The 25396-nt window shown below is 41.7% G+C and overlaps 3 protein-coding genes across 5 annotated transcripts in view; 2 read left to right on the forward strand and 1 right to left on the reverse strand.

Moving 5' to 3' along the window:
* CENPP (centromere protein P) overlaps window positions 1–25396 on the reverse strand; it is a 211338-nt gene that overhangs the window by 118687 nt on the left and 67255 nt on the right. The gene's annotated exons all lie outside the window — the stretch shown is intronic.
* Window positions 1903–9893, forward strand: OMD (osteomodulin). Its single transcript, XM_029919442.1, has 3 exons — window positions 1903–2027; window positions 7653–8617; window positions 9279–9893. The coding sequence occupies exons 2-3, from the start codon at window positions 7678–7680 to the stop codon at window positions 9587–9589; spliced, it is 1251 nt and encodes a 416-aa protein (XP_029775302.1). The 5' UTR covers window positions 1903–2027; window positions 7653–7677; the 3' UTR covers window positions 9590–9893.
* The window catches only part of OGN (osteoglycin), a 19184-nt gene continuing 12898 nt past the window's right edge, over window positions 19111–25396 (forward strand). The window contains exons 1-3 of the mRNA XM_029919445.1: window positions 19111–19190; window positions 20090–20343; window positions 22406–22499. Coding sequence (XP_029775305.1) covers window positions 20164–20343; window positions 22406–22499 — 274 coding nt within the window. The 5' untranslated portion in view covers window positions 19111–19190; window positions 20090–20163. The remainder of the gene's footprint in view (window positions 19191–20089; window positions 20344–22405; window positions 22500–25396) is intronic.

Below are 25396 nucleotides of genomic sequence, written 5' to 3' on the forward strand. Positions count from 1 at the left end.
CTGTGCCCGTGTGATTCCTGTTTCTCCCCCATCTTGCTTTATTCTTCTCCACTGCATTCTATACCACTTTATCTATTTTGTTTCCCTTTTCCGTGACAACAGGGACTTGACGCTGAGTCCCTAGCACTTAAAACTGCCTTGAACAAAGTATGCGCTCCTAAGTATTAGTTGAATGAATGCAATGAATAAATGCCTAATAACTACAGTTCAGCAGGTCTCAGTCTGACCTTTCTCTGCCAGCACTGTTCAGCTATGAAGATACTGTATCTACTCAATTAAATTAAAATCATAGATTACAACTTGGACTTTTCAGTGATTCAGTGCACTTCTCTCTTCCACTGCTGCAATTATACCCACCAGCCTGAAACAGTGAACTGTGACCATCACTTACAGCTACTTTCTCCTCCAAGGCCTGACTGAGCCAGTGCTCCCCGGAAGCCCTGTCCCCAACCCACGCCTGCTGGACACAGTCCACTGCCTTCAAACCTCCTAGACGTGTGTGATTTTCTGTGCTCTAGCTACTGACTGATACACGTTCTTTTCACATTTGTTAGGAACATAAGCAACAATCACTCAAGTTCAAATCACAGAGTTAAATGAAGATTATAGAACAATGAAACTTTCCATTTTAAGTTAATCTTCCCAAAGAACTGTGAGGGTACTTAAAACAATTTTTGGAAAAATTATAGATCTGCTCTCTCTTCCTTAGTGTAGAAGCCTTAAGAACAAAAACTAATAGGAAACATATGGAAAAGATCAGTAACAAGATGAAATCTTGGCCCAGATAGGGTCTGCCATGTTTTACATACCAGTGTCTCAAATAATAGATGAGATTTTTACAATACTGCCAAGCATCGCTTGAAACACAGCACGCTTTTAAAAAACCTGAAGTATAAGAAAATGAAACCTGTGATTTCTTTGTAAAAATATAATGGTAAACACTATTTGAGGACACAAAAACAAATCCCAGGATTCATTTCACCTTATTAGTTTGCACAAACATTAAAGAGCCTTCCAAAGAATGAGCTCAAAGTTCACTGCCAAGAAATACAAGTTAACTCCCTGTTGAAGACATGAAAACACTAGTATAAAAATGTAGCATTTAAGCAACTCATTGAAATGAGATTTTCTATATCCACAAAATAAAGGCAATAGTAGTTGGTTAACAGAAGTTTCTATTTTCATTTCAGTCAATACTGTAAAATTATTTTTCGTGCTCATGTAAACAGGCAAATCAGAGTTCTATCTTCTGAGTACAAGACACTAAATTCCATCACCAGATTAATTTTTGTTTCAAAGGTTACTAACAGGCATTCCAGAGGATATATTTGGGAGGAAGGTGAGAACGGGGATAGAGAAAAGAAGGTATAATTCTCTGTGTAGAAAAGTCCTATCTTTAATCTGTGTCACTAATGACAAACTCCTTCACTTACAAAAAGTAAACTAGAGATCACTCGATAGAGGAATATTGTTTCTAATATCAGTTCCCTGTCTTCATAAAGGGAAGCAGTGGTGTGAACGTAAGGGTTCAGACAAGCGCCATTTCAAGACGGCTCTGAGTTCCACCTTAAACTGCCGAGAAGCTGGGCTCCATGTCACAGGGGACCTTAATTTGGAGAGTTCCTTGGCATGAAAATGAAAATAAAAACAGTAATCAGTACATGCTGTTTCATTTAGTTCTGTTTGCCTTTCATATTAGAGGAAATTCTTGCCACACCTCAAACCAAAATTAAGGGGGAAAGAGAGAGAAGTAAGCCACATAAATCTGACCCACAGCACAAGCATCTCAATTTGAATCCACAAAGTTTTGGATAATGAAAAGAAATACATAATTTTAATTCAAGCCAAGTGTTTTCCAAGCAGATTATGTTTGCTTAAATTGCTACAGTAATTCAAGGACAGCCCTGTCTGGACACACAGTCACTGTGGATTTTTAAGAGACTCAGTTAAAGAATTTAGGAATATCTGATTCACTTTACAGGATTTGCAAATTCATCAACCCCTGAAAACTAAAGCAAACTCAACAGGTATGGCGATAAAATAATTTTCAATTTTTTAAAGAAAGTATTCCTACTGTTAAAAATTTTTTAAGTATGTTTGATTTCTTTAACATTAAAATAGATGGCAGCCGTCATGAAAGCACAGTATCAGAGAAAAGCTACCTTACAACTCTGATTAGAAAAATATTTAGAGAAAGAAGTAATATAGTAATTTTAACTTTCTAACTTAATATTTACCCAATAAATAATCTTTGTTTAGTTTTGTTGTTGTTGTTACTCGGAATGAAAGATTCTCAGGTTAATGGAATCATTTTGTCTCCTTCTCTCTCAACTTTAAATGACAGAAACTGGCAAATCTCTGTGAGCCGTACACTTGACCGACCAGGGTCACAGGGAAGAAGGAGATTTGTACAAATTTCACTAAACATTTTCTTAAAATTTCTCTGTTGACCAATTCCTTGACATGTTTTGGCTTTATCTCTTTCTAAAAGAGAAGATGTGAGTGCTCTTGTCTAGCATGAAAGGAAATAGTTTCTTGGGTTCCAGTTAATTAAGATTTAAATGTATTCTAGCTAAATTTTTTTTAAATGTTCATATTTTTAATAGCAAAAGAGTCTTACTTCTTTAGGCCTTGGGGTGTAACAGGGATGTATACTACTTCACTTTTATAGAGTTAAATTTAAAACTGCTTCGGAAAAAAATCTGAGTCATATACTAACACTTTGGTTTCTTATATCCGAGTTTGTATGGCATACCAATGACATAATTGAGTCTTTAAAATGATATATTGAAATGAAGCTTTCCAACTACTTTAACTTTTCAAAACAAAGTGTGATCTCATTTTAATTAAAAATTTCTTATGAAAACGTAAGTGCTTTTTCCGAATTAAGAGAAGTGTTACAATGTAGAAACAGTGGTAGCTATAATACGAAAAATTCACGTTAGGGGATATTTTTGAAAACCAGTTAACATGTTTTCCTTTGCGTTAAAGTTTCCTGTTCACATCTGCTATTTTCCTACTCCTCTGTGTAATGGGAATAGCATGCTGTGATGGAGACACCACTCGGAGAGAACAGCCATGTTCTCTGGGAGTGTGTCCATTAAAAAAAAAAAAAAAAAACAACACTGTGGAAAAATAACACCTAGAAATACCCAGCATTAGTAGGGACAAGCATCACTAACAAGATGTGATCTGCAGTTTACTAATCCAATCATCCATTCAACAACTCTTTGAGCACTCATACACTGTGCGTTGTGCTGGATTCTGCCAGAAGTTAGGTCAGGAAACGGAAGAATTGACAGTGAATGTGCTGTTTTGCTGTGAGCTGTCCCACAGGGAACAAGGCATAAGCCATACAACGTGAAGAGGCAGAAGTAATAAAAACATGGTTAGCAAATGGCTGGGAAGAGATCAGCTGAATGGAAAATTCTGATAAAAAGAAGTAAGAGGTAATTATAAGAGGGAAACGTACCAGGGAGGAAGCTGAAGACTGAGACGAACAGAAAATATTGGGCCTATGGATGGAGACAGGACTGATTTCAGACCAGAAAACTAGATTTGGTCAAAAGGAACTGGACCAGGCTGAGCTACAGAGCCAAGGTCCTCAGAGGGTGACTGAGAAGAGAACCTGTCCTTAGGGAAAGCCTGTCTTCACAGACGCCCGAGACCAAAATCTGGCAACACGAATGAACGAACCCTTTATTTCCAGAGAGGCCCCCATCATGAGGTCTTGATTCGAAACTGAAGGTATGCAAATAAGTGCAGGATCTAAAGTATTATCCAGGTTTCCTTTTCCCCCAGTAATTTCTTGTGATTGTGGACTAGAGCCATGACTTTCATTCTCCAATGTAAGGTTACCAATCGATTACTGCTGATTTTTTTTTTTTTGCTAATGTTCGTAATACAAGGATGAACTTCAGAGTGCTGATGCACAATGCTCGCTTCAAGTTTATCCATGACGCAGTCACCTTCCAGGGGCTCCCACATACCTGCCCCCTCTCGGCTGCACATCTTTGTCCCTCGGCTTCTACTTTTACCCTGTGAGACACAGCAACCTAACAGCAGAACCCCCCGTGCAGTGAGCCTGAAGGGAAGTATGACATGTACTTTAAAGAGATAATATGGTCTACTATACTGAGTACAATAAAATAGTACAAATTAACACGTAAAATATTATCAGCTAGTGAGTAAAATGTATAGGATGCTCTATGCCCAATCCTGCCAACTCCCAACATCTGGACCAAATGATGCTCCCAAGTCTTCCCTGTCTGTCCCAAGCAGGGTTCAGCTGCTGTGCCCACAGCACTGGGGTCTCTGCTTTAAGCCTTATTTCCCTCTGAGAATTGGTTCGCTGTGTTGTGTCTCCTCATAAGCTGTATGCTCTTTCCATCTCTGTGTTCCCCACCGAGCACAATGCCCCACCCCCAGAAGTTAATTCCAGAAAATCATTAACTGAAGTAACTCAACCAGGCTAAGTAACTAACTGCTCCTACCTGTAATGTGGATTACCAACCACGTTCACATACCACGTCTAGCACAGGTACTAACGGCAGCAGAGCTCTCCCAAGCTTCCCGGCACCATGACTGCCCTCTGGGGAGAGAGCACACTCCCCCCAGGACTCTCTCCCACTTCACCCACAAACACTGCAGTGGGAGGATCACGCTCAACTACATGACTGAATCCGACGAGGTGTTCGTCCCCTGAGCGCAGATGCCACAGGTCAGAAGTCGGGCTCTCTGAATTCTGGTCCAGACCGGCTCGAAGTCTTGCTTTGCTCCTTCAAGAGCTAACCACTACTTCCCAGACACCCGACTCTGTGTTAGTTACATATTTTGCTCATCTCTTCTATCTGGAAATCTTTCTCCCTGCTCTCCTCTATGAGAACTCTAATATTCCTACAGACTCCAGTTCAGATGCTCATCCTCCATGAATCCCATGGATAAAAAGGAACAATGTATGGAGTCCACCTAGATTTGTAAAGGGAAACTTGCGTTTCAAAATCACAGATTATTTTAAAAGATCAAACCACTGGGGCACCTGGGTGGCTCCGTGGGTTGAACGTCTCCTGATTTCAGCTCAGTCATGGTCTCAGAGTTGGTGGGTTTGAGCCCTGCATTGGTCTCTGCACTGACAGCATGGAGCCTGCTTGGGATTCTCTCTCGCTCTGTGTTGGCCCTCCCATGCACAGGTCCTCTGTCTCTCCGGCCCCCTCTCTAATTAAATAAATGAACATTAAAGAAAAGATCAAACCATTGCTATTTTGGCGTACTGTGTAGGTAAGGATAACAAAGTACACATGAATAAACAACTGTTTAAGCCTAACTTCTTGGTTTAAAAAAAAAAGGTGGCAACAGCAAGGTCATCATCCGAAACCAGTGGGGAACGAGGCTTTAAAGGCTAAACTAGAAGGCCATGTCACTGAGCAGCAGCGAGTGCTCGGGCCAGGCTGCAGGCAGGCAGCTCAAGGAGCCACGGCTGGAGTTTACTGGGGGATGCGGAGGACAGGCCAGAGGGCCTCGGACTGGCGCATAAGGGGGCACGGCGGCGGGCTGTGGGGTCCAGGAAACTGAGTGTACCGGAGGGTGTGCGCCAAGGGCAGGGAGAGCACGGTGGGTCCACCGTCTGACTCCACTGGAACTGGGGAATGACTGCAGCCGGAAGCCAGGCGTGGAGGAAGTTAGGAAGACGAGTCAGGCGTGAAGCAGCCGCACACGGGAAGTGACAAGGTCCACGGCACGTGGGGGCACGGGCCCGGGGTCTCTCTGCTTCACTAACGACTTCAAATCTCACATAAACACGTGATTACACTCTACACATTTTTAGTTTCTGACAGGAAAATAAACAAGAAACTAAGACGCTAGAGGCCGGGGCAGATTTTCAAAAATGGGGTCTGTCAGAGACCATGATTTAAAATACTATGTTTTCAATTATCCCAATGATGAAAAATGGCTACTGCTTTTCTGGGGGAATCAGAAATAAGTCATTTCATGACACACAGTGACATTTTGACATTAATTCTCATGAAACTCTGAATGAGAAGGGTACAGAAAAATAGCCTCAGAACAAAAGAGGTAGGATTTTTTTTTTTTTTTTTTGCTTTAACCTTTGCCTAAATAACAAACTTATTCTATCTGGGCCACTTTCTAATTTGCAAAGCACGTTTACATGCACACCTCAGGTGACTGTAACAACCACCAGCTGAGATCAGCCGACGAGCAATTACAATTTTCACTTTACTGATGAGGCAAGAGGTAGCCAGGCCACGTGGCTTGGCCATCACAAGCGACAGCCCGAAATAAAGGTCTCCAGGCACCTCGTCCCCCATGCCGTCCACCGCGCGCCGCAACTTCAAGTTACCAGTGTTTCTCGAGCTGAGATTCCCACTCCACGCCCCGCCCCCGCCCCCGCACTTCCCGTCTCACCCTCCACCTCACCTCAACTGCTGAGACACCAGTTTGTCGTCACTACCATTATTTAGAACTTAACATAAAAACATTCGTGCAAAGAAAGAAACATGTATACAATAACCTATTGGATGCTAAAACATCGCAGATTGTAAATGTGTGTCTTTGGGATTTGATGCAATTATTCAAGGAGAGTCAAAAACAAAATAATTAGGTCCTGGGAATGATTTCATGAAGAAAACTTGAAATCATCATTAGGATTGGACAGAAAACACTAACAGGAAACCTGATGGCTGTTTGTAATGTCTCAAGATCTTACACAAAGTGGAATGTTTCATATTCTTCTAGGGCAGAAAAGAGCATCAGGAAACAGAAAAGAGCAGTGGAAAAGCGTTGGTTAATATTCAGGAAGACATACAGTCTCTCCTCTCAGAGGCAGTGAGCATCACTGAAGGGACCAAACAGATACAGAACCGCCAGCATATTTAGGGGAGAGGGCACCCAGCTGTGGGGTTGAGAGAGATCATGTTATCACTGTAAATCTACAGTAAGCAAGACAAACTAGGATTCTCTTAAAAGATGGTTATGTAGCCTAATACAATGCAAAATGTGGCCTCTTTAAGAGTGTATTTATGGAGCAGCTGGGTGGCTCAGTCAGTTGAGCAACGACTTCGGCTCAGGTCATGATCGCACGGTTCGTGGGTTCGAGCCCCGCATTGGGCTCTGTGCTGACAGCTCAGAGCCTGGAGCCCGACTTCAGATTCTGTATCTCCCTCTCTCTCTGACCCTCCCCTGCTCACGCTGTCTCTCACTCTCTCTCAAAAGCAAATTTGAAAAACATTTTAAAAATTTTATTTTTTATTTTGTATTTATTTTGAGAGAGAAAGTGTATTTATTTTGAGAGAAAAAGAGAGAATGAGCAGAGGAGTTGTAGAGAATTGTAAGCAAGCTCCACACTCCACCCCACACAGGACTTGATCTCAACATGGTGAGATCATGATCTGAGCTGAAATCAAGACTAGGACGCTTAACGAATTACACCACCCAGGTGCCCCATAACCTTTGTTGATACTACCTCATTGTTCTTAAGCATTAATTTTGGTTTGATCACTGCCTGTTCTTTCTGGATATTCTTTTATTTCAGTACAGATATTATGCATTTTATGTAACTTATATTAATTTATATAAGAGTTATTCTAAGTTTTACTCACTTTTCCCACAATATATTTCCTTTCTCCTTGTACTAGGACCAAAAAAAAAAAAAAAAAGAACATGGGCTTTTTAAGTCCAGCATGTGTCCTTTTCTTCTTTCTTGGAGTCAAAGTATACGGCCAATATGAAAATTATCAATGGGATGAAGATTATGATCAAGAGCCAGATGATGTCTACCAACCAGAATTTCAATTTCATCAGAATGAGGACTATCAAGTTCCTTTTCATCAGTACATGTTAGGCTGTGCCACTGAATGCTTCTGCCCACCCAACTTTCCATCATCAATGTACTGTGACCATCGCAAACTCAAGACTATCCCACGGGTCCCTGCTCACATACAGCAAGTCTATCTTCAGTTCAATGAAATTGAGGCTGTGACTGCAGATTCATTCATCAATGCAACTCATCTTAAGGAAATCAACCTCAGCCACAACAAAATTACATCTCAAAAGATTGATTATGGTGTGTTTGCTAAGTTGTCAAATCTATTACAACTTTACCTACAGCATAACAACTTAGAAGAATTTCCATCTCCTCTCCCCAAGTCTTTGGAAAGACTTCTTCTTGGCTACAATGAGATCTCCAGATTGCAGAAAAATGCCATGGATGGGCTTGTAAACTTGACAATGCTTGATCTCTGTTATAATCAACTTGAGGATTCCATGTTACAAGAAAACATACTGGCTAAAATGGAAAAATTAATGCAGCTCAACTTATGTAATAACAGATTAGAATCCATGCCTCCTGGTCTGCCTTCTTCACTTATGTACCTGTCTTTAGAGAATAATTCAATTTCTTCTATACCAGAAAATTACTTCCGTGAGCTTCCAAAACTCCATGCTCTACGAATGTCACACAACAGACTACAAGACATCCCATATAATATTTTTAATCTTTCCAACCTTATAGAGCTCAATGTTGGACACAACAAATTGAAACAAGCATTCTACATTCCAAGAAATTTAGAACACCTATATCTAGAAAATAATGTAATTGAAAGTATGTAAAATTTCTTTATTTTTTAAAGACAAATAATAGTATTCTGACCTTTTAGAGAACAAATCTCTAAAAACTCTATGCTTTACACATTGCTGAAAATGGTTGATTTGAAGTAGCTAGGGAAATGGCAGAAGCTGGCCTCAGAAAGATGTGCTATGAAGTTTATACTTTTTTGTATGAAATTTTATCACTTTGAGCATTGAGAAGTAGTACTGTAGAGTATATGAAAAAATGGAGTATCCTGAGTAGTGGGACTCCAGGTCATTTTTACTTTTTCTTTTTGAGATTGTTTCTACTAATAATTATTAATTAAATATTTGTTAAATAATTAAGTAGCCAATGAAGCCATCATTTTCTTAAAAACTTTAATCCCAACATAGTTAATAGAGAGCACTATGTTAGTTTCAGTGGTACAGCACGGTCATTCAATAATTCCGTATGCTACTCGGTGCTCAGTAAGCTAAGTATACTCTTAAAGCCATCGATGCTGATAATATGTAATTCATTTATAGTTTCGTATTATTATTTGATTACTATAAAAACTAAACATAATCGCATCTGTAAGTATTTTAAGTAATAAAACTGTATCTCCTGTTTTAATATATCCAATGTAAGATGAGATATAATGCAGCAAGATTAATTTTTAATTTGTATTTTTCAGGTATCAATGTTACAGTGATGTGTCCATCTGTGGACCCACTACATTACCACCATTTAACATACATTCGTATGGACCAAAATAAGCTAAAAGAGCCAATAAGCTCATATATTTCCCTCTGCTTCCCTCTTCTACACACTATTTATTATGGTGAGCAAAGCAGCACTGACGGTCAAACAATACAACTGAAGACCCAAGTTTTCAGGAGATTTCAAGGCGATGCTGACAGTGAAGAACATGATCACCACGAGGATCCAGAACAAGAAGAAACAGAAGAAAACATCGATCCTCACTATTACGGAAGTCAAGAATGACAAGAAACTATAGGTATACACTCATGATTTTATACATTATTCAATATAAATTTAACTAAACATGGATAGCTCATAATAATATATCAAGAAACATGCATTAGTATAAGATCAGACTGAACTTAAGTTCCTGGTAACATCTGCACCATTACATAGGATTCAATCCTACTTAAAATGATACAAGTCTTCAGAAATATAAATCAGAACGACAAATGGGAATAAAAACTAAACTTTAAGGGTGCCGGGTGACTTAGTAGGTTGGATGTCCAACTCTTGATTTTGGCTCAGGTCATGATCTCACGGTTCCTGAGATTGAGCCACGCCTGCGTTGGGCTCTGCATGGACAGCCTGGAGCCTGCCTGGGATTCTCTCTCACTCTGTCTCTGCCTCTCCCATGCTCACACACGCACTCTCTCTCCTCAAAATAAATAAGATGTAAGAAAACCCTAAACTTTTAACATAACAGTATTATCAAGCTGTGAACAAAGTATGCCATCTCAAGTAACAGTAACTGTTCTAAGAGTGACGGAAACAATAGTACTGGAAGCCGAGAACGACATGTCCTCTACTTTGAATCACTAGGAGGACAGTGTTGAGACTCCCCGAGTGACATTCATGTAGTGGGCAGCCATTCATTTAGGAGTAAACTGTTTCCTTTGACCTGGCCTCCAAAAAAGCTTTCACACTTACCACCATGACATCCACCTCTCTGGCCCTGCCACTTAGAGCAACAGAGGATACTTTTGATTTTCAAAAGAGGCCGTTCTACTAAGGATCGAAGACATATAGTTTCATGAAATCCGCTGGTCTTTGTTTTTCTATCAGAGCACCAAAGCAACAAAATCTGTATTTGGATAACTAAAAAACACCAAATTATCACATCACAATCCATATTTTAGAAGATTTCAGCAACTGTCCAAAACAATCTATCTTTCATTTTAACTGGGATAATTTTTTTAATGTTTATTAATTTTGAGGGGGAAAGAGAGAGAGAGAGAGAATGAATGAATGAATGAATGAATGAATGAATGAATTGGGGAGGGGAAGAGAAGAGAGGGAGACACAGAATCTGAAGCAGACTCCAGGCTCTGAGCTGTCAGCACAGAGTCCAATACGAGGCTCGAACCCAGAAACTTCAAGATCATGACCCGAGCTGAAGTCGCACATTTAACCGAATGAGCCACCCAGGAACCCCGAGATAAATGGTTTTATAGTAAACTAACTACAGAAAGTCTTTTTGTGTTATAGTTACATAGAGTTGCTAATAAATAACTGCTTTGCTCATAAGGTTAATTTAGCACACAACAATATGCCAGCATTATTAAAACACTTCCATCTTCCTAGCATGACATATTAGAAATATATATGTGTATTAGCCAACATTTACTTAATTAGCGCTAAAGTTGAACAGAGTTCCTTTAAATTTTGGACAAGTTTTGATGTCTTCTCTAAAACCTTAGAAGCATCTATTATACACGTATAGTCTTCCATTCTGAAGTATCTTACGTACGCCTTATAATGAAGAGAGGATGGAGCTCCTGTGATGGCCTTCTCGATTTGCCAGGCTAACACTGCAGAGTTCCTGAGATGAGGAATAAACACGGATGGGCCCCTGTGCAGGGCCCCAAAGAGTGAACGATAACAGTAAGGACAACAGGCAAGAATCAGACAAGTAAGACTTGATTTTAGGAGTTTTCAAGTGGTGAGTCTTTATTTTGTTGGAGATAAAGTGTAAAATGAAATGCCTAATGCTCTTTACTTCACTGGGTAGGTTATCAGCATTTGGCAGAAACAGAACACACACCTTTCCCTAAGGACAAGCTCCACAATTCAGAATGAACACAACACTCCATTCAACGAACATTCATGAAGTCATCTGGTTCGCAGGGTTTGCAATGAGGGCACAAGACAGAGAGCACACGTGCATCTGTGACACCACAAGACAGAAGTGTGAGGGTAGCTGAGCAAAATGCTAATAATGTGGACAAAGCCCATTTTCAACAGAGGCTAAAGAAAATTTAAGGACCACCTCCCCTTGTATTAAAATTTTTAAAAACAGACTCATGAATTTAAATATTTATTATGAGCTAATATTGGAAAGTGCTTTGGGTGTTTCAGGAGATGAAAACGATATAACTATTTCTAACCTAACACAACTGAAAATTTAATGAGGAGACATCGAGGAAATGCAAACAAAAACCACAAAGAGAGACACTTTCATATTCCCTGGGATGGTGAGAATCAAAAAGACAAACAAGTAACAGATGGTATGAGCAAGGGGGCAGAGAAAGTGGTCTCTCCCACACTGCGGGTGGGGGTGTCCAATGGCGCGGCTGCGTGGGGAAGCAGTCTGGCCATTCTTCAAAAATCAGAGTCACTTATGCAGCAATTCCACTCCGAGATATAGATTTAAGAGAAATGAACATATACGTTCATGGAAAATGGAAACAAATGTTGGTAGTGACACTATCCATTAATAGTGAAAAAGTGGACAGCACCCAAATGTCCATCAGATGATGAATAGATAAATAAAATGTAGTCCCTCCATATGGTGGAGTATTATTCAGCCAAGAGAAGAAGTGAAGTACTGATACATCATGCTATTCTATAGAGGAACCATGAAAATATCAGGCTAAGTGAACACTCAGTCTCATCAGACTGTATACTGCATGATCCCATTTGTATGAAGGGGCAAATCTATAGACACAGAAAGAGCACAGGTTGCCTGGGGCTGGGGCGGGGGGAAGAGTGGGAAAGTGGGCAGTGACTGTTGGTGAGCAGAGGGTATGTTTCTGGGGTAACGAAAATGTTCTAGCATAGACTGTGGTGACGGCTGTACAAGTCTAAAGATACGAAGAGTTACTGAATCACAGATTTTAAAAGGGTAAACTGTATGAGATGTGAATTGCCTCAATAAAGCAGTTAAGAAATGTAACAAAGATCAACTCATTCTAACACAAGGAACAAAGAGAGAAAATGCTAACGTGGCAGTAACTCTGAGCGATGATGTGAGCACAGACAGATGTCCTAACTATTTCTGGCCAGGACTTGGAGAAGTAGCTCAAATTTCAAGAGGTGGGACTGTGATGGGTGAGTAGGAACTGATGGCCAGGAGTGGGAGAAACAAACTCCCAAAGTGAGATGAATAGAAGTATGTGGCAATTACTTCCTTCACCTCTTGCACTGCTTAAAAACAAAACAAAACACTGCAATTTTCAGAATTCTGGAGCTTCTGTTTACATCCTCCTAAATGGATTTTTTTCTAACTTGATTTTTCAAAACTCCTCAGAGAACAGCCTTTGTGAAGAATAAAATTGCACAATTCATCAATTCAAAACAAGGAATGTGAAATCTGAGAAGCTCTGGCAGAAGCCTGACTAGGTAGTCCCAAGCCAGATGCCCGAGTAAGATACGGCCCTCTGAGCCTCCCTTTCCGCATTCCCACAAGGAAGCTGGCTGGCGCAGGGCTGCTCAAAGCATGAAGAGAAACAGCGCATACAGCAAAGCACCCAACAAGGGGCGTGCCAGCTCTCGGTGGCCGACCAGCGCTTGAGCACATGCAGCCTGGCAGCAGGTGCCGCCTGTGTGCCCCCCGATGCCAGACCGGCTGCCTTCTCAGAGACCCTAGAAAGGAGCTGGCACCTCAGTGGGCTCCTTCCAGGATTCTATCCATGCAAAAGATTACTGAACAACAAAGATTTCAGTAAAGGTTTTCTTAGGGAGAAAAAAGAGGGCAATTAAATCATATTCCAGGTCACTGTCTTCTAGTTCAGCTTTCCATAGCACCTCGGGACAGCCTGCCAGGGCGGAACCGAGTTCCCTCCGCCCCCTCGCTGGGCCTCTGCCACCTGGCTCCTCCGGCTACAGTAAGGTCACCGTCTTCCAGCCTAACTGGAGTAAGAGGTCAACTCTCCTCTGACTCCTCCCTCCAGAGTGTGTCTGTGTAAACCTGTCATCCAGCTGCAGGGTAACAACTCTTTTTTGCTACTCGAAATGGCCCTGAAGAACTCATACCCACCACAAGTATTTCTCATTAAAAAACAAAACAATACCCAATGCTTTCCCTAGGAGAAACTGAAGAATAAAGTATTTCTTTAACTAGCACATCAAGACTGCACAATTATCTACCACAGCTACAAACAAAACCAGTTGATTTAATTATTTACAATGGGGCGGGGGGGGGGGATTACTGGTTAGCTACGAGGCTGAACAGTATTTGTGATCACTAACAAATAAATCTAAACCACTCCATGAACCCAGGGTTAGTTACAAAACATAAAAGTATAATCTACATTTAGCTTTTATAAAGGACATAAAAATAAAGGGTCCTTCATAAATGTGCTCGCATCAAACCGGCGGAGGGTGTCCAGTCTGGGCCTGCGCACGGCCTGCACGTTTCCCTTTACTCCCAGGGCTGGGACAACTAAGCTAAAGCACAGATGTGTGCAGCTCCTGCGACACACGCAGCCAACTCCGGGGGGGAACAAGGAGAAATAAACCTGGTCTCTCCTGTAGACGCTCACTGTTGCAAAGAATTCCTAAGACCTGAAGGATAGCTAGAACCAAACCCCCCTGGTTTCCTGATTCCAAATCCATTTTTTTTCTAAATCTTGGAAATAAAACATAACAGGAGCTGGAGACAAAATCAAACCATTAACAGCTCAAAAAGCTAAAGTTTCTTCTATGTTCCAATTTCCTAAATAAATGTAACTATGCCTAGCAGGTAAATGTCACAGTGTCACGGAGATTACTGTACGCCCTTGGGCTGCAAAATCGCTACGTGGGGATCTGTGTCCCGCTGGAAACAGTAAGCTCACGGGTACCAGTATGCACCAGCATACATGTCTAAAGTGCACCGCTCCTGCCACCAGGACCTAACTCCCCCACTTCAGTCTCCTAAATACTTTATCTCCCCAGATCACGTGATTAGGCTTCAGGCTTAAGAAGAGAAGTGAGTTGGAAATAAATACCTAGTAACTCCATGATTCTCAGTGGGGGCAATGTTGCCCCCAGACCCCTGGGATTTCCCATACACACAGAGTGATTAAGGTGTCTTCTGTTGTTATGTTAATGAGCTCAAGGGCAGGGGCTGCCGCCAGGAGGACCCAGAGATCCTTAGTCCCCACCCCAAACCCTCACCTCCACCAAAGACCTTGTGGAGGTCGACGCAGCCAATGACTTTGACAGTGAGGCCTACGTAACGAGACTCCACCAACACCCAAAAGGACAGGGTTGGGAGAGCTCTGGGTTGACCACAAGAAGATGCCAGGAGAGTGGTGCACCTGAAGCTCCATGCCTTGTCCAGACCTCACCCCGCATACTTCTTCCACTCGCTGTTGATTTGATTCCTTTGCGACAACCTTTAATAAAATAAACCTAAGTGTTTCCCAGAGTGGTGTGAGCCTCTCTGGCCAATCAAAAGAACCTCCGGAGGAATGCACTGGAAGGGACAATTCTCAGTGCAGTGGCCCTCTGTGCAGCCTCCAACGGGGCTAGGTGGGAACCTGTGAACCCACCCGGTGCTCTCTGTGGGAACTCTGCACAAGAGTGTTTCCCTTTGAGGGGCATTCATGCCTGTGCTATTGCGTGTCATTAGCTGAAGCCACCCCTAGGACTGAAGAACAGAAAATGGTCTTGAACCCTGAAATGCCATGTCTAGGGTGATGCTGGAGAAGCCTCCTCCTGGGGGTGGCAGTGCCTGGGGAGTAAGGGAGGGCGTTCTGGGAGCAGGGGGTCTCTCTCTCACCCCCACGGGACTACTAGGACTGCCTGAGGGGCTGCTGGACTCACTGTCACGTGGACGGAGCCCTGCCAGCAGCCCTCTACCCAACGACAGGCCAGCACTTCCACGGTGAATGGACAACACCCTGTCTTGAAGGCCACCGCCGACAGAAGAATATAAAATCAGACCGGCTCAGTGAGAACTGCATGCCGTCTTCCTAACACTGATGGAAGAGTTGAACAATGTTAAAAGATCCTATGTGTGGGTTTTTACTGACTCATGGGCAGCGGCCCACAGTCCAGGCATGTGGTCAGACAGGAGGGTAAGGGACTCTTGGTTTATTAAAGGAATGCATGCTACACAGGACACAGCCCAATGGACGTCATCACGGGTGTTTATTTTGAGAGCAGGTACTTGATGGAGGGGCAGAGAGAGACTGGGAGAGAGACACTGCCAAGCAGACTCCATGCTGTCAGTGCAGAGCCTGACGTGGGGCTTGAATTCACAAACCATGAGATCATGACCTGAGCCAAAATTGAAAGTTAGATGCTTGACCAATGGACCCACCTACAAGCCCCCATAATTACGAATATTTTAGAAGTGTATTAATGGTGGACATGCCAATACCTATCAGGAGGCCTGCCTTCCCGGTTTGGAAGATGAGCGGATTTGACGCGCAGCTGTGTGTGCACCTAGACCTAGACACTGGGTCCGTGAAATGAGTGCATACAAGGGCACTGCAGCAGTGGAGAGACAGGCTGAACCTAGACTCTCTTGCACTTTTGAGGCAAAAAATGTCAGTATGAACTGTCCTGTCCACAAGAAAGAGAGCACAGGCAGTCGTACGGCAGAGCCCGAGATGGGAAAAGGCCTGAACGTGGCTAGGCGCTCAGACTCCCGTGGTGGCCCTGGGAGAGACAACGCGTCCTGACAGGAAGAGACATGGATCCGGACTGGACTTCGCTCACCTGGCGGCAGACGCAGAGAGAAACAGCTTAGAGAAACACTTTCTCTTAATGTTTATTTATTTTGAAAGAGAGAATGAATGAATGAGCAGGGGAGGGACAAAGCAAGGAGGAGAGAATCCCAAGCAGGCTCCATACCATCAGCACAGAGCCTGACACAAGGCTTGATCTCACGACCCCTAGGATCCTGAAGTGAAATCAAGAGCTGAACACTTAACCAACTAAATCACACAGGCGTCCCTTATACAGAACTGGAATGGGCAATTAAAATGGGGAGGCGGAAATACGAAGGGCTGGCTTCCTCCAGAGAGAAAGGCGCTTGTCTTCTTTCTTCCTCAAGTCGCCTCCATGTTCCCCTCCAATCACAGGACCAAGGCTGCAACTATAAGAGCTGGAAGCAAGGATGATTCCTCACCAAGAAACTGTAACCCTGTTTTTAATCTTTATGTCAGAATTTCTAGGGGCCTGATGCAACAGGATGTGCCTTTACCCCATTTGGAAAATCGGGGCTCACAGTAAATGCAGCCGTATTGCCTGGTGGTAAAGATAAACCTCTAGTTCTGCATCCATGTGACCTGACTTCATCTGAACAGAAGTGGCCTGGAGGGGGACAGGCTTCTTAGGTCAGTACTGCGGCCTGCAGTCTAGATCAGCAGAGCGGCTGAACCTAATGTCCCCTCCAAAGGTGGAACGGTTTGGGTATAAGAGCAGAGAACAAAAGGCAGTAAGGAAATGAATAAATGAGTTATATAATGAGGGAAATCCAATATTAAACTGACACCTTGAGAGAGGCTCAGAGCAAGAGATCTGGTCTGAGCACAATTATACCAGAAGGGGTAGAGCCTGATATTGCTGAGATCACTCCTGCTCTGGAACCTGACCAGATCGCACAGAGGCCTGCAAGTCAAGTGACCTTGCCCTGGGAGATAACTGCATAAGATAGGAGCATGGAATGAACAGTTATCAATGACTGAAGGTATTTCTAGTAGTGCATCAGCATCTTTTAACTTTTATTGTTGTTTTGCTGTGAGGGATCCATGTTCAAGGATGGACTCCTATACTGTGATGTAAAAGAAGTATGTGTTTGGTCATTCAAAGGGACAATGTCTTGAAACAATACTGGTTGTCATGACTGACGGGGGTGAGGGTGGAGGAATGTTACTGGTATCCAGTGGGCAGAGCAAAGGGATGGTGCAAAACGGCCCACAATGCAAAGGACAGCTCCCAACACAAAGAACTATCTAGTCCAAGATTTCTGGATTTTAAAAAATTTATTTGCGTGACAGAAAGAGAGAGCAAACAGGCGCATGCTCCACTGGGGGAGGAGCAGGGAGAGAGAATCCCAAGCAAGCGTGATCCTGTGAACCTTGAGATCATGACCTAAGCTGAAATCAAGAGTCAGATGCTTAGCCGACTGAGCCACCCAGACGGCCCTAGTCTAAGACTTCTATAGTGCCGAGGCTGGAAAACTCTGTGGTAACTAGATTCTAGTCCAAGAGATAAAGAAACTGAGGCCCAAAGAAGTTAACTTGTTCAAGATCAGTGCCAACCGGGGAGTTCTGTCTGGGGAGAGCTGGACTTTCACGGGTCTGAGTGCACTTACGGTAGAAGAGCAGTGCTCAGCACGCTCACACAATAGATGAGTGCCGATGGAACTGTCACCAGTCCTAATTTTCCAAGGAAAGAGGCTACAATTCACAAAATACAAATATCACACTGTGTAGGTCACTAGTAAAACACCCAGTCTCTAAGGTTCTCTAAATCTGACAGAATTTAACATCTATCCTGTTCACTTTTCAAGAAACTCACCACACAATGCATAACAGATCAGTATTTACAGTTTCGTTATCAGATATTTGCAAAGGCTCTAACATTGTTACAGTATCTATAAGGCCATAAAGTTGATCGTTTATATCAACCAAAACCAGAGAAGATCACCACTAAATGTAAAATAATTCGCGTTCAAATAAAATCATGAGCATTCAAGTCTTAGTTTGTCCAAGCTTTAATCTGATAGACTCTAAAGACAACTTTTAAAAGATAACAATTGGTATTCATTTTCTATTTAAAAAATGTATAACCACATTTACTAATTTGTTATCTATTTATTTTTGAGAGGGGGGAGGAGCAGAGAAAGAGGAGTGACAGAGTATCTGAAGCAGGCTCTGTGCTGACAGCAGACAGCCTGATGCAGGGCTTGAACTCATTTACCGTGAGATCATGACCTGAGCCAAAGTCAGACACTTAACTGACTGAGTCACCCAGATACCCCAAATTTGCACTTTAGAGGAGAAAGAAATATTACCTTGATTGCTAAAAGCACCAGAAAGTGATAAAAATGAAAGTGAATCTTTAAAGATGTTCATACAATTATCTAAAATACCACTTGGCCTTTAAAAATCATATTTATTATTAAAATCATTTTTATAGTTTCCTTAAAACTATATATTTTATAATTTCCTTTATTTAGCAAACTAAAGTATCTTTTACTACCAAACTCCACATTATAGATCAAATTTATTTTTTAAAACCTGACTCTCACACTTGGATGTTTTATTATTTACCCCTAATAAAAGTAAGGACTTTAGTTTGGTGTTTTATTTCAGTGAAAACACTGATGTTTTATCTCCTGGAAAAGCATTAAAATAAAAAGCATGACTTTAAAACTATGTCATCTTCATAAATAATATTCGCGAAACCTTAGCGTTTCTCACCCGACGGGAAGCAGCCGACAGCGGCTGCAGACGCTCGCACGCTGCATGGCCCGAGAGGGTCCCCCGCAGATGAACTGCACGTGAAGCTGCGGCCCAGAAACCGCAGCAGTGTGAACCGGATCCAGCCCTCCTCATCGGGGCTGATACACGGCCATGAGCCTCCACTGACGAAAACCACAAAAAGCTTCAAAAAAGCTACAACGGTAAGCTCTTCTTTCACATATTTTAAATACTGTTTGTTAAGATGTGATTCTCGAACAGTCTTGATAAATGCAAAGGCCACCTCTAATTTTTTACTTTTCAGTTACCTTGAACAACGTATTACTGCGTCATTTCAACATCCTTGCATGTGCTGCAAAGTCACAAAACCAGGCTTTTAGCCATTGGTTTTTGACAAACTGGCATCCACAATGCAGCACCAGCCATTCTGGGTGATTCTGTCTGAAATGTGCATCACTGAGGAGCCTAAGAGAATCCTCCCCATCTCCTTCCCCCACATCCTTGATTAAAGTTTTTTTTTTCTAGTCTGCTATTTTCATGTTTTTCATAGTTAAAATTTAAAAACAATGCTATTAACTAAAAATAGTATCTATGAAAACTGTAAAGTTAAGAAAATTAAAAATATTTTCATATATGCTTTATCACCTAAAAGTGGTAACTTAAACTTTAAAGTTTTAAACTTAGTGTTTAAGTTTTAAAACTCTTGGAACTTATTTCTATTCATACCATTACAAATCAAGAGTGCTTATAAAATAGCAAAGTTGAAATATGATATTTTTAACTCACATGAGACAGGATCATGACTTAACTATTTATACTACAGGTATCCCAAGATTTGAGTTGCATATAAGCACCTTGTTTAAGGCATCTAACTATTAAGAAACTGCAATTATCAAAATTACTTGGATTTTGACAGAAAAAGAAATAAAACCACTTTCTGACACTATTTTTAAGAAGGTCACTGATACATAGAACTTTTAGCATAAAATTAAAGATGACTAAGGGTTAAATACTTGTTCTCTGGCCCCTACCGCGCACATCCTGCCAAAAAGTCCTCTAAGCTTTTAAATATTGCTTCGATGGTCTGCATTTTTACTTGCAGGGAAAAAGAGAGCATTGTCCCGCAGTCAGCAGGCCACCAGCTCGTCAGCCCCGGGCACCTGGCCTTCTGCGAGCATGCGGGCGCTGCAGGCCAGGCTTCTGCTTCTCCTGCTCCTGTCCGCGCCTCTGACCCAGCCGGCACCTCCAGCTCAGCAGGACCCACGCATCACCTATCACTATGGGACAGATTATTCTGAAGAAACCTTGTTTAGTCAAGATTCTGAGGACAAATATCTGGATGGAAAAAATACTAAGGTACTTTATTTCTACTCAAAATTTAACTTCTGAAATAGTCTTCCATTTAGATGCATGTTTTTGTATTTTTAATGTGCCTGATAAGGTTAAGGGGAAAGAAAACGCACTTGAAATGATTGAAAGTAATTGAAAATAATTGTCCCCAGGATTATACTTTTAAAGTACGCATGCCTCCCAAATTAATACAAAGAATCTATGGTAACCAAACAGTATCCATAGCAACCAAAACAGAATTTAAGAAAAACTAAACATTAAGATGATCTCTTACTGGTTGAAGATTTATAAGTAATGTTAGAAAATGCCCTATATTTGCATATTATATTGCCTCCAGATAAAATAGGAGAAATGTGTATTAGGAGAAACAATCTTGGATTACCAGCTTAAGATTTATTAATTTAGAAAGAAGGGGTTCATGAAAATGCATACTTATTTTGGGGTCTATAGCATTTCACTTACAAATGCCAACTATGCACGGTACCAAAATATGAAAAACTCCTTAATGTGGGGCTTAATTTTTAATCAGTTTCAATAATTCAGACTCTTGTCAATTTGTATCAAGTGGCTGTAAATTGTCCTTGAGCGAGTATTCTACAGGGATGACTTGATATCACATCTTTCGTGCTCCACTTGCATAGGCTGAGTAATTACTTGTGCTTTTCTTGGCACACGGAAATGAGTGCTGGGTAAGGAAAAAGTTAATGCATCACATAAGTATCTGGTCCTGCCTCTGGTGTGTGCGTGTGCACGTCTCACACACACAGACAGAATAGAAAATGAAAAATGCAGTAAATACATAACATCGTTGACTGCTTTTTCTTAGTGCACAATGACTAAACGTTAACACTATAATTTTTCCAATGGAGTTGGCTCATATGCTATTATTTTTGCCCAACATTAAGACAAAAAAATTGGTATCACTAGTTATAGTTCCAGATTTTTTTTTAAAAAGTCATGTCATACCAATAAGCTATTGGCTCACATGGATGATCAGAATATATCAATTTTAAAAAAATACTTTCAAAATTCCATGGTCCCTAAAAAGTAGTAAGTTCTTTGCTACTTCTCTCTACAATGCTTTAGAAGTCTGTGCTCTTAATACAAACATAGGGACTAAGATATTTGTGGAGCAGAATCGAATTCACAGCACTTGAGTGAAGGGCCTGAACCAACAGAACCAACGGGGGAGGATAAAGGGGTAAAGATGGACATGAAAGGGGAACACACTTCCGGGGCACAGATGGGGCACCGTGCAACCTGTGTTGGTCTAACGGCCGAAAATGTTCTCTTCCAAGATAGGAGTGATACAGACCACCAGAACAAACAGCCTGGACTGGAGGTCCACGTGGGGTGGGCAGAGCAGAATAAAAAGGCTCCAAGTGCTCAGGTGTTATGTAGGCATGAGGTAATGAGGGTCCCTTGCAGAAGAGGCCAAAGGCTTCCTCCACGCCCGACACATGTGACGTGACCAGTGCTTCAAGCCTGCCGAACATGGGAGGGTCTCTTACCAGGAACTCCGTTTAAGACAAGACCACACATGATCCCAGGGCCATGGGATCCAGCCTGGCTTAAGATCCTCTCCCTCTTCTCCTCTGCCTTTCTCCCCACACTCTCTCTCAAATTAAAAAAAAGAAAGAAAGAAGAAAGAAAAAGACAAAACCATGAAGAATAATTAAGAGACCTACTCTAGATGAAGATGGTCTCACTTCTGGTCAAACTCAGAAAAATTACATTCTGTGGTGGAGAGTATCCTCCAGCTCCTATTTGGAATTTCAATATATTCAACATTTAGAAGGCAAAGGCACTAAATCAGGATTTTGGAGATTAAAAAATATATAAAGACCTGGTTCTTTTACTCAAGGAGTTGACAGTATGGAGTACAAACAAGGTAAACACTTACCTTATAAGTTAATGAATGATAAAATAGAATTACGCACAAAATCCTACTATAGCACAAAAGAAATGCCACTGAGACCGTGAGAAGGCAGGTGTTGTCTATGACCCTCAGTTTTATAGTCAAACAGACTTTATCACGCCTGAAAACAAATTTTTATTTTTTGAATAGGAAAAAGAAACTACAATACTACACAATGAGAAAAGTGTTCAGTTACCAAGAGACGAGAGTGTAACACTACCACCCCCCAAAAAAGAAAGTGACGGTAAGTATGCATACCCTGTCATCTCCCATCTCACAAAGAGCAGTAAGAAACAGCTTATTATGGAATCTTCTTCCTTAGAGTAGTGAAAAATGGCCTTAGGATACAGTAAATTCAAATAGTAGCATTTTATCTGCAGTGATAACGTCAGCTGGTATGTTGGGAGTGCAATAATTTGCCATCCCACATTCTGAATGATAAACACAGAACAGGAACATTCAAGAATAACCAAAGTACAAGTGTAGCCTCTACAGAGTTTGTGCTTCTGTCTATATAAAATCCCTTCAAAAAACAGTCATTTAACATCAACTATTGGCAAATACTATATACAGTCTGGGGATAAGGGGAATAAAATGTAATTCTTAACTTCAAGATACTCACAGAAGACATAAAGATTGCTTATACATGAATAATTATAATATACATTTCAATTAAAGCAACAAAAAATGTACAAAATAACAAAAGTACTCCTAATTAGCTCCTGTTCTATTTTTGTTCTATCATGGAAACAGCATTTCACAGGACAACATGAAATAAAATTATACATTTCTTGCCCTCGGATAGGATGAATCAGTATCATAAAGATGCCACCTCTTTCTAAATTTATAACAATAACCTTCTTTAAAGAGTTGCTAAGGATAATTCTCAAGTTCATGTAGAAAAATCAAACCTGAATGAATAGTCAGGGAACCACTGAAAAAGGGCACCTATCTGCAGGAACCAGATACACTACATATGAGACACACGCCAACATCTCTGTACTTACATATGTGTGATACGGTGCGTGAATAGCATACAAAGTTCAGAAACATAACAGAAACACATGTAGAAACTTAAAGGGATATAGTTAGATCCATACTGTAAACAGAAAAATAAACCCCTCTGAATATATTAGGGTCAAAATGTAAAAGTGAAATGATATAAATACCAGAAGATAAACTGTGTAGGATGCCTCGCAATTCAGAGAAAATTAAAAAAAAAAAAGATCAATAAATTTGACTCCATGAAATCAAAATTTTCCATGGGAAAGAGCATCATAAATGAAGTCAAGCACAACTGAAAAATGAGAAAATAGAAAAAAGTTAGTATCTCTAATTTATAAAGAACATATAAAAAGCCAGGAAAAAGAAACTGGCTAAAAATCCACTGGAAAAAAACAGAAAAAGACGGAAAGCCGAGACCCAAGGTGATATAAAAACGGCTCTTTGACGCAGGGAAGTTGTTCAGTATCCCACACACAGAAACGGTAAGTTTAAATTACATGAAGGCACAAATTTTTAACCTGACAAAAATTAAAGCTGTCACAATAAGCCAATATAATCCATGGCAGAGCTGTGCGGTGTCAGGAGACCTTCATACACTGCCAGGAGGAATACAAGTAAGTACGATGCTTTTGGATAGAAATTTGCCAATATCTGACAAAGCCGATACTCACTTTGTGACACAGCAATCAACTTCTAAGAATTCACCCTAAAGATGCACCTCCACGAGGAGGAAAGTGCATGTGCAACATCACCAGAGCACTGCTTGCATGTGCAGCACTCGGGCCACAATCTAATTGCCCGCGCACGAAAGACGGGTTGGATAAAGCATGGCAAGTCCACACAAGGGCAAACTACAGTTCTAAAAATGAACAAGGAAGATCTCTATGAACTGACGTGATTTCCAGAATATACTATATGAAAAAACCAAACCTGCAAAGGAGTATCTACAGTATGCTGCCTTTCATCCAGGAAAGAGACACAAGAAAATATACATGTGTTACCTCACTTATGTGAAAAGATACTCAAGAAAGGTAATTTCAAAGTGGCAACTAGTGACCTATAGCTTCTAGATGTGACCAGGGGTGGGAAGGAGGGAGAAATGGACACGGGTGGGGTGGGGGAACGGGAAAGTGTGGAACTTCTCTGAGTATACACTTTTTCTGTAGATTTGATTTTATTTTTTGTAAGATTTTATTTATTTACTTATTTAAGTTTAGTTTTGAGAGACAGAGAGAGAGAACAAGTGGGAGAGGGACAGAGAGAGAGAGGGAGACAAAGAATCCAAAGCAGGCTCCAGGCTGTGAGCTGTCAGCAGTGAGCCCAAAGTGGGGCTTGAACCCAGGGACGGTGAGATCATGGCCTGAGCCAAAGTCAGCCGTGTAACCGACTGAGCCACCCAGGTGCCACTATGGATTTGATTTTAGAACAAGGTTATATTTAACATAGGTAAACACATTTGTAAATAAAATCTACAAGGATCAGATTTTAAAAAATTGGCATACAAATAGAAACTATTTCATTTCAAATGAATAATACACCACCCTAAAGTGAAGAGAAAAATTAACGCAAGCAACCCTTAAACACACTGTTTTGACTATGAAACTCCAGGCTACACACAAAACAGGAAGGACAAAGCCTGAAAGTCCGGCGAGCAGGGCTGTTGTCCACAGCGAGGGAGCCACGAGCGGGAGGCCTGGCACCGAGCGCGGTCCGCACACTGGGTACCGAGGCCAGGATTCTCTGTCAGAGCCGGTGCCAGTCACGGTAGGGGAAGGCCGGAGCAGACACTGCGGAGCTGGACTGGAAACAGGCGGTCAGCACCAGCGCAGGGTGTGTGCGCAGAGAAAGGTAAGTCAGTGCGGGCACACTTGGATCTCCTGTGCGTCGCCTCGCCGCGCGCTGCAGCCCTGCACGTTCACCGAGGGACGGCGGAGGCACCCGTGTGTGGAACGAGTCTTTTGGCTCCATCTCCCCAAACTTGCTCATCGTCACTGCGTTTGTTGCGGTGATCTGGATCGGTCCCGTCGCCTCGCGAAGCTGAGGCACCACGAGCCACGCCCAGATACGACGGTGAACTTAACCGACGACGCTGCTGTTCCGACGGCTCGCCCGCTGCCCCCGTGTCTCTCCCCCTCC

Source organism: Suricata suricatta, chromosome 13, assembly GCF_006229205.1.
Source record: "Suricata suricatta isolate VVHF042 chromosome 13, meerkat_22Aug2017_6uvM2_HiC, whole genome shotgun sequence".
In the NCBI taxonomy this organism is placed as follows: Eukaryota; Metazoa; Chordata; class Mammalia; order Carnivora; family Herpestidae; genus Suricata; species Suricata suricatta.